This window comes from Scylla paramamosain, chromosome 8 (genome assembly GCF_035594125.1).
Source record: "Scylla paramamosain isolate STU-SP2022 chromosome 8, ASM3559412v1, whole genome shotgun sequence".
Lineage (NCBI taxonomy): Eukaryota > Metazoa > Arthropoda > Malacostraca > Decapoda > Portunidae > Scylla > Scylla paramamosain.
In genome coordinates this window covers 475,001-485,000 of record NC_087158.1, presented here as the reverse complement: position 1 = coordinate 485,000, position 10,000 = coordinate 475,001, and the positions used below count along the sequence as shown (strand labels likewise).

The window sequence follows — 10,000 nt, the reverse complement described above, 5'->3', positions numbered from 1 at the left end:
GCAGAAGTTGTCATGGGCTGGGATATCAACTATTTATGTATCCGGACCCTACTACGGCCAGTTTTGAAAATTTCATCAGTACAAAACCAATACATATTTCTTTATTCATTTTTATTCTCAAAAGGGAGACTGCATGGGTGAGCAGGGCGAGGGATGAAAAACAAAATATTGAGGGAAAAAGCCTGCACGTTAATTGCTGCTGCCCGGAAAGAGAATGGTGCCTTTATTTAATTTTTTTTATGGTTATGACTAATTTAATTCTATGGTTTTAGTTCATCAACCTTACCGGTAAGCTGCCAAACACATTATTATTTTTCTAAACCAGTGATTGGATTGGTATAATCAAGCTATCTTGGTATCGCACCCCTCTTCGTTACCAGCATCGCTTCGAGCACACGAATATTTTCTAAACCAGTGACCGAGTTGGCGTTGCATCTTTCCTTATTCCTCATACCATTTCAAACATTCCTACCGTCCCCTCTTATTTCGGTTATTTTTTTTCTTTTTTCTTTAATCCTACAGTTAGTTTAATATATCTAGGAGCCTTGTTTGGGCTCAATGGACTATTGCTGTCAGATGTCCAATGGTCTGCACCAAGCACAGGCTCACCACCACGGCCTTCCTCTCCATGCTCCGCTGGTGTACAGAATATTTCAAGATGAGTCTGCTTCTAAAATATGTACTAGCTGCCAAAGCTTTCAGGGGTGAGAGCTTCAGCTGGGCAAGGCTACCACTCACTCGCGTCACTCATGTATCACCACTATGCAGCCTACTACTACTGCTACTACTATTGCACTATTATGTCAGCATTCCATCACACCATAAAAAAAAAAAAAAACATTTCCACAAATCATAACACTGACAAGAGATAAATTAAATATCGTAGATAGGAATGATCTGTTGTGGAAAAAGAGGAAAAACTGGATATTTGTGGGAAAGAGAAGAGGAAGATCCCTTAAACAGCTAAAAGAAATAAAACTTTCTCCATAGAAGTAAACATGGATTAAACTGAATAAAAAAATGTTAAAAGGAAAGTGTGCATCAATTGAAGGAGACTGAATTAGTATAAATATGGAGGCAAATTTGCATGCTGTGCATATCTGTCTATATTCAGCTTGCCATCTAACTGTTGTGTTGTGATTGCTATCATGTGTTATCACACCATTCAGTCTTATGATAACAGACATCCACTTCCTTACTGAATGTCAAAACAAGTAGATAACAAATCAGCATTATTTCCTTCACTGGATAAAGGTTTCTGGTGTGAAGTGGTGCGAGGCAACTGATATCTAGGTAGAGACATACAACAAGGTTACACATTGAAATGTGCAATGAAAGGATGAATGATCAAGTGAAACATTTGTCTCCATTTATTTATTCATCTATGAAAATTTGAATCAATGGCAATCACTGCCTTCCTCCTCCTGACACCACACTTCTTATTCATCTCTTGATAAGCTTTGAGCATAAAAAAATAATAAATAATTTGTAATAATGATATTTGAGGCAAGAACAAGTTTGGTATCTGGTAGTATCATAATAGTAATGTATTCCCTGATCAATGGAAGAAACTTAAGGTAACGGAAATAATTACAAGGTGAATGTGGGGCACAATTATATCAAGGGTCTATTCTCAGTGTCCCTTGATTGCCTTGACCACTCAGACCTGTAGAGACCAGCAGGGAGGAAAGACTGGCACACCTGTGAGGCACAACCCTGTATTGCCTGGAAGAAAAATGCCTAAACTACTGCTACCATTCCTGTGTTTATGACCCACATGCACTGGTATAGGTTTCCCTTTCTCAACAATTTATTTGCTCTCTTTGTGCAACTTTCTACTGTTCACAGTTTATAGAGTGTGAGTGCAAATGATACAAGAGTGAGGTTCCAGTCTTTGAGTCTTCTAGGATCTCTGTAACCAACTTTATAAACACTCTGGAATCTGGAATGAATCAGTTATTTCTTGTTTGACAGTTTTCTCCTACTGCTTATGAAATCTTTTAATGTGAAATTTAATTCATCAACATTATCTTTTATTTTTCCTCCTATTAATTTATCCCCAAAGATGAGTTTGATGTTTCCTGGTAACTCTGAGGGCTCACCCCTTGAAGGATGTCCAGGCAACTTTGATCAGAGCAGACACATCATACTTAAATGGATTATTGGGAGTTAATTTGGTGACATAAAACCCTCAAATGATGTACAAAGAAATCATGTCACACAAGGAACAACTATTTGTTGTGAAATAAGATGAAAAGTGTAAGACAGATGAGCAATGAATCAAAATAATGACTCAGTGATGAGTGAAAATTAACTTCCTCACTGAAGGCTGCCTGTGGACCTGAATGACAACAGAAGAGGAAAAGGTGTGAGGAATGTCAGGGAGAGTTACAACAGACTGTGAAGAGCTCGTTCTGAGTTTGCCTGTGCCAATTCTGAAACTAAATTGTCACGAACCTGACTTTATTCAGATCACAAATTTATGTCTCAATGTTTTTCCAGTGTGGAATCTTCTGTCTGCAGGGAGATGCAGGGCACACATCTGACAGGCAACAGTTTTGATTCAGTTCACCCTGCCATGCTGTACAAATTTTGCAGTGTATTCCTGCAGAGACAGATAGACACTTCTCTCTTGGAAGGAGACACGGCATCAGAGACGTGGACAGAGAGAACAATAGACAGACAGACAGACTACCGGCCATATGCAGCATTGCAACATATCTAGAAACAACGGGATCATGAGACACGCAGTGCCTCCTGTGGCCGGCAGTTTCATTTTAGCTACACAAAGTGGCAACCTGTTTGTGCCACTGCTTTCAGATCCTCACTATCACAGTGTAAGCTACACAGTGCAGCTTCACATGCAGCACTTGTGATGCAGCTCTACAGCTGCACCTTCTCTAGGTACTGTGTGCACTGGGGAAGGCCCCAAGGTGCCTCACCACCACCACCACTACCACCACCACCATGCCCTGCAGTGCTGTGTGCTGGTGTCAGCCTCATTCTGCCCACCAACATGCTGACCTCACAACTCCTGCCTCTCTTTTATAACTTAAACTTAAATTATCAATTATACCTTTATATGATTCTAGCATAACAATGCATTATATAATTGTCTCATAATAGGAACTAAATCAGAGTACAGTAATTTTTTTTTTGAGTTATAAGGTCAGTTAGACTTCCAGGTATTTTAACAATAATGCATTTCACTCCTTACTCCATCTTGATAATGGAAAGGATGAATGCATTTCATAACTTGTACTGAAGTACAACTTGACACTCCAACAAACTAATAGCTAAACAATCAAAGAATGATCAAGAGGTTTAAGTAGGTGAAGTATTCTGGTAATGCTTGGTAATCCTGTGTGGTGGAGTACAACCCACCTGTGTACAAACGATGCACTACCAGAGTCACGTCCTCTTTGAGGAGAGTGCAAACAGTGATAAATCAACAACATGACCAGTGGAAGCCTCCACAGGCAGCGGCAGTGGCACTCCCATTGGACACTTCTAAGTAGGGCCAATATGTATTGGCCAATCACAGCTCTCTGCTCCTAACACAGAGAGGCAAATTTACAGGGAAGCTGCTTGCCTGCCTTCCACACCATCACCCAACAAAGGGCTAAGTAGGAATGAACATTCCATCCCATCTGATTGACTGGCTGCCCTGAGATGCCAAGGCAGCACCCCAGCCTGGCTGCAGCTCTTACAAGAAGGAGAAGGAGAAGGAAGAAGAGGAGAAAGAAGAAGAGGAATAAATAATCAATCACTCCACAGTAGTTCATCACCCCCTCCTCCCTAACTATGGCGTGTCCACCGAGACGGAGCGAGTGACGTCCTTGTAGCATGGCCGGCACACAGGCACTGGCTGCTGGCTGAGGTGGCCAGGCAGTGCTGTCTTCTTGTCTATGCAGCGAGTGCAGAACACTTCCCCACACCGCCAGCAATGGTGCTGCAGAGGAACACAGGGCCTGGCTTTAGTTGTGGCTTGGGATTTAAAGGCAATATTTAAGATTCAGGTTCTAGAGGCAACATATTGCCATTTCTCTACTAAATCTTTCCTCAATAAACACTATACGTCCCATTTTTTTTAAGGGAAGCCTGGAAACTCACCTTGCGGCTGAAATGATCAAAAGGGGTGGAGCAGGAGCACTCCTTGACGTTCCTGAAAGTCTTCCAATCCAGAGCAACAGAGGCCAGCTCGGGAGAGACAGCTCGCAGAGCCTGGTGAGACAACAGCTGGTTCTGCAAGGTAAGCCATCATGTGTATTGATGTGCTGCTTGTCTGCCGAAACAAGTGAAGAGTATGATCAGGAGGCTGTATATTTGTTTCTGGAGGGTGACTTCATTATTACCTCTCACCCATCTGTATATTTATCTGTTTTAATCTATCTATTCCTAAAAGAACCAAATGCTATCAAGATAACATCAAGTGCAGGATTCTGGCTCATATTCTGAAACACTCTGCTTTCTCACTAAGACTATTTTCAAAAGATCAGAGATAATTAGCTAGGTTCTCAAGAGTATTCTGCTAATCTATCACTACAGCCATAAAAAAACACCCTTAAAAACTTGTGTAACTTCAACTATAGCCTTCTGAATGTAGAGGAGGTGCACTGCAGAAGTGTTTCAGAATATGGGCCTCTCTTATAGCTGCTTCTTATGGCCTTCCTCTTCTTATCACCAGAACACAAAGACCAAGACAGTGAGTAGCAACTGTGATAAAAGTAACTGAATGAGGACATATACGAGACTAAGAAGCAGCAACACCAACAACACCACCAGCAACACCCACCATAAGCTTCTTTCCACTGCCATGAATCAAGTGCGATGGGTTGATGAAGTTTGTGTCAGGAGCAATCTTGTCTGAGGTGACGTCTGAGTCTGCCTCATGTGTTACGGTGAGTGCCCCCACCGACACCAGTGATTCCTCTATCTCCTGCATCCCCAGCACACCCAGGCTCTCCACCTTGCCCTCATTCTGTGGGAGTGATGATATTATTAACCTTCCTTCAAGACACATAAGGAGAAAGGTACATGTGAAGAAGGGGAAATCTTCAAACAGTAGCGTCAGATGCAGTTTTCAGGTTAATACATGAAGAATAAAACCTTACTGAACATGAGGGTAAAAAAGAGAGCGAGAAATGGTTTCAGACATTTTCATGCTAATAATTGAAAGATAAAACCTTAATGAACAAGAAAGGAGAACTGTTTGCTGGTGTTAAAAGAGTGTGGTGAGCATGGTAACTAAATCTTAATAAACAAAAGAGGAAAAACTATCCACTGCCATCAAAGAGAATGAGGGGAGCTTGATATCTATGGTGCATGAGGTAATGAGAATCTATACAGAATCTGCACATCACCTGCTGAGCCTCGTCAAGAATGCGGTTGTCACACAGACCGTCAGCTGCCTTCCTTGGGGTGTTACGTCCCCGCCGCTCCAACTCACTCTTCAGCCACGTGATTCGCTGCAATGGCACAGAAAACATCAGTCAGGATATAGATCTTCTTAATGCTTCAGGGTTTGTTCTATACTCAACTCAATGTATTCAATTCAGTATACTACTGATAAAACTCTAACATGGTATAAGCCTGAGTGATGAAAATGCAAAACAGAGTGTGTGTGTGTGTGTGTGTGTGTGTGTGTCAGTTTTTTTTTATCTGAGGATCAACACTTTTCTAAGCTGTTCTAGTAGTTCACCAATTTTAATTTTTTTTTTCATGCATTTCTTATACTGTATCAGGTTAGAGTTTTCTAACAGTAAGTGGACTGTGGTGGTGAGAAAACATAGAATGAACTCAATGTATAACTACTTAGAAATAATGTAACAGCTGTGAATAATGTTGATTCATAAGGTAGATGAAAGGTGGCACTCTTCATTCCCCCTCCCTCCCCTGTGTCACCTCCTGCCTCCGTTCCCTCCATCCTGCACTACCTTGGTGAGGTAGTCCGCCTGGTCAGAGAGGGACTGTGTGTGCTCTGTGGTGGCTGCCAGCAGGTCGCCAAGGGGCTCCCGAGGATGGATGCCGTTCTCAAACCTGTTGTACATCCCTCGCCAGAACCTGTGGTGGGTGGACTCACTTTACTGGTTTAATTTTTGCTGCAGTGCTGAGTCAATTTAAAATGAAGCACAGTACACATGATAAACTACATTACTGTATGTTGCCAGGAAATGACAGCTGTGGTTCCTCTGTCACTGGCTTTCTCCCTGATCTGACCTATTTCCTTCCTGACTTGCTCTCTTTCCATTATGTTTCTTTTCCCAGGGATTGAATATCCTTACCTTATGGATTTTTTCCATTAAATATATAGCTTTTAGAAAAAGTGATTAAGTAAATAAAAAAATAAACAAATAGAGATAAATAAAAAATGTAGCCCTTAACCACTAAATATTCACTAGCAATAACAAAAAGCATTAGATTTTATCCAGTTACAACATAAATATGACTTATTTTCAATAATTTTCTTATTTTCATCAATGAAATTCTTCACATAAATGTTAATTCAAACTATAATTTGTCCCATGTCAAATTATCATTAACATTACCATTATCTTCTACAATAAATCTTTAGTGTGCCCCTTATCCCCCCTCCTTCATGTGCTACTCCCTCTTTTCCTTCATCTTTCTCCAAATTTATTTCTCCAATATTATAATCCTGCCCACTTCCAATCAATCCTGGCCTGCCTTCCCTCTCCATCAGGCCTGCTTCTCCTACTCACCGCACACTCTGGGGACACAGGGTGAGGCGCAGCACATCTGTGGTGGAGTCCCTCCTGTACAGTGGGTTCCTGTACTCCGTCACATGGCTCCTGATGAAGCCCCACAGGGAGTACGTCCTCTCCGATAACCTGAACACACATACACACACACACACACACACACACAAAGATGTGTGGGTGATACAAGGCTATGGTTGTAGGGGTGGTGGTGGATCTAGGGGGAAGTGGTGGATGTGTTTGATGTTGTGTTAGTGGGTGCAAAGTTATGGTGGTAGTAGTGGTGTTGGTGGTAGTATTTGTATCTGTGATAGCAATGGTGGTGGTGGTGATTGTGGTAGTAGGAGTAGTAGTAGTAGTAGCAGTAGTAGTAGTAGTAGTAAAGGTATGGTTCAGTACTTGTACGTATCTATATACCAAAGTAAAAATATAAAGAAAATGTAACCATTAATATTCACTGTTCATCTCATTTTCATAATGAATGGCATGTACATACTATATGCAACAGTAATTTTATTTAGATAATTTAATACTTTACCTTAAATCTACTCTGTCTTTTTGACAATTGCCGATGAACGTTCCAAACTGGCATGAGAAGACGTGGTCATGCAGAACCAGAAGGTAGCGCTCGTTGAACTCAAAAGCTGACGGCAAGATCTGCTGCAGCTGCCATACACAATCTGTGATGCAACACAACAGCACCATTAGAGGAAGACTTCAGGATGTAGAGAGAGATGGCAGGAGTTTATCATCTTCATCACCACCATCATTTCATTTAACATTCTTAATCTCCCTTATGGGGCTGAACAGTGTCATGTGTCAGGAGCAGAAGGTTTCCTCCCTGGATGTCCTTCTCTGACTGGAAGTAGCTTTCATTCTGGGGTGTTTGTTGAAACCTTTACTACTGGATCTAAGCTTTGAGTTGTTTCCCAACAACAGATTATGAGGAAATGTATCAATCTCTTTCCTAGTGCTGAAACACACAGTCACATTGGCAGCAATACCAGTGATGATGACAAAGAAGCTGATAATTAACTAGGTATAAAAAACACTGAAGACACTGATAATTATCTGTCCATGTAGTGATGATAAGTAACATGGGGGAAGATGGCTGAAATGTGCACACACACACACACACACACACACACACACACACACACACACACACACACACACACACATGGATTTCCTCACATATCAATATTTCACCCTAAGGAAATACCTATGAACTGTGTGAAGATTGGAGAGACTTCCTTGGGGTCACCCTGGATGTGACCACAACGATCAGTGAACTTGTGGCCGAAAGCCAGCCATTCTTTCTCTATCAGGATCTGTTGACAGGGAATTGGTTAGACATGGGGAGTATGGCAGGTTTCCGGAAAATCTTACTACTTAATTTACATGCACTAAAAATGTCTGTAAACTGAATTTAGTGAGGTTGCAGTATACAGACAGACATAGAATAAACACAAAGCAAGACAGGAGGGAGGTTTCAAGACACTTCTCCAACTTTAGATAATCCTTTTGGTCCTTTTCTTCTTTTTATCAATTTTTTGTTCCCTTGGCCAGTACTCTCTTATGTAACAAAAGACAAGAAAAAAAGAGAAACACATATGGATTGAGGTTGAGAGTATTATCAAAACAAGAGCAAGCCTTATCACAATACAGCATGGTCTTGGCAAACACTTTAGCTTCTGCTTTCAAAAATGAGAAACTGACCCAAAATATTAAGCCAGTTTCATTACAGAACACTCCAGCTACAAACTCCTTACCAGTCTAGCCAAATTTTGGATAATCCTTTTGACTTTAGCCAGAGTCCCCTCTTAAAAATAAATAAAATAAATAAAAGTAAAAAATAATACAAAATACTTGTAAATAAAAAAAAAAATCTAAATTAGTGATCACAATGGTACAAGTGGAGTTCAGTTAACCTTGACTTATTGGCCACCACCTCCATACCACATGACACAGCACTGCCTCTCCCTGCCACACCACCACAAGACACAGGGCTGCCTCTCCCTGCCACACCACCACAAGACACAGGGCTGCCTCTCCCTGCCACACCACCACAAGACACAGGGCTGCCTCTCCCTGCCACACCACCACAAGACACAGGGCTGCCTCTCCTTGCCAACTTGCCACAAGACACAGCACTGCCTCTCCCTGCCATCCTGCTACAAGACACAGCACTGCCTCTCCCTGCCATCCTGCCACAAGACACAGCACTGCCTCTCCTTGCCATCCTGCCACAAGACACAGCACTGCCTCTCCTTGCCATCCTGCCACAAGACACAGCACTGCCTCTCCCTGCCATTTGCCACACACACCTGGAAGCCCTGGATGGTGCGGTAGTAAGGATCGAGCAGCAGCTGGGCAAGGGCGCAGGTCTGGGCGGTGCGGTCCCAGCCGTCGGAGCAATGGACCAGCACACTGACGCCTTCCATCATGGAGCTGGTGATGAAGACAGCCGTGTCCAGCACTGAGCGCACATGTTTCAGCCATCCAGATGACTCCACACCGCTGATGAAGCCGTTCATGGAGGGCGGCACTAACTGGCATGCTGCAACACACACACAAATGATGGGGGATATAGTGACTTGACCAGGAAGGTTTGTGATGTACAGGGAATACAGGAGGACATGATGAGAGGCTAAGGAGAATGTGATGCTTCAAGGACACAAAGAAATGCATTTTTGTACACTGGATAATAATGATGAGAATAATAGCAATAATAGCAACAATTACATCACCACCACTACCACCACCACCAACAACAATAGTAATAGTAATAATAATAATAAAATGACAATATGTAATTTTATTTTTGTCCTACAGCACAGATAGTTTTATCATAAAACAAAAATGGCCATGGAATAAAGGAAATAAGAGTAAATAACTACAAGATTTACTCAAATTACATAAAGTATTGAGGACTCTAGACTTACTCTCAATCTGCTTGGCAAGGGACACAATGAATCAGATGACTACAGGAATAATAGATCAACTCAATTCACATCAAGCACTGAGGTCTCCACACTTACTCTCAATTTGTTTAGCAAGGGATGCTCTCATGACGTGGATGTTTTCAATGCCTGAGAAATGAAACTTGATGTTCTCGTAGTATGCCTCGTTCTCGTAGCCTTTGCCTGCTGCTCGGTTTGCCATGGCATTGATCTGAAAGGCAGTGACTGGAAGTGAGGGGAAGTGTATAGTCATAGGATGATACATGAAATTATGGTCTGTATTCAGAAACACTTTGCTCTCTCACCACAGTTATTTTC

General features: G+C 41.9%; 1 protein-coding gene across 1 annotated transcript in view; it reads right to left on the bottom strand.

Moving 5' to 3' along the window:
• Nucleotides 1-1,355: 1,355 nt before the first annotated feature.
• The window catches only part of LOC135102635 (myotubularin-related protein 6-like), a 74,996-nt gene continuing 66,351 nt past the window's right edge, over nucleotides 1,356-10,000 (bottom strand). Inside the window, exons 7-16 of the mRNA XM_064007919.1 lie at nucleotides 9,761-9,893; nucleotides 9,047-9,279; nucleotides 7,942-8,050; nucleotides 7,258-7,399; nucleotides 6,723-6,851; nucleotides 5,937-6,063; nucleotides 5,364-5,468; nucleotides 4,796-4,981; nucleotides 4,114-4,245; nucleotides 1,356-3,952 (exon numbers count right to left, since the gene is read on the bottom strand). Coding sequence (XP_063863989.1) covers nucleotides 3,803-3,952; nucleotides 4,114-4,245; nucleotides 4,796-4,981; nucleotides 5,364-5,468; nucleotides 5,937-6,063; nucleotides 6,723-6,851; nucleotides 7,258-7,399; nucleotides 7,942-8,050; nucleotides 9,047-9,279; nucleotides 9,761-9,893 — 1,446 coding nt within the window. The 3' untranslated portion in view covers nucleotides 1,356-3,802. The remainder of the gene's footprint in view (nucleotides 3,953-4,113; nucleotides 4,246-4,795; nucleotides 4,982-5,363; nucleotides 5,469-5,936; nucleotides 6,064-6,722; nucleotides 6,852-7,257; nucleotides 7,400-7,941; nucleotides 8,051-9,046; nucleotides 9,280-9,760; nucleotides 9,894-10,000) is intronic.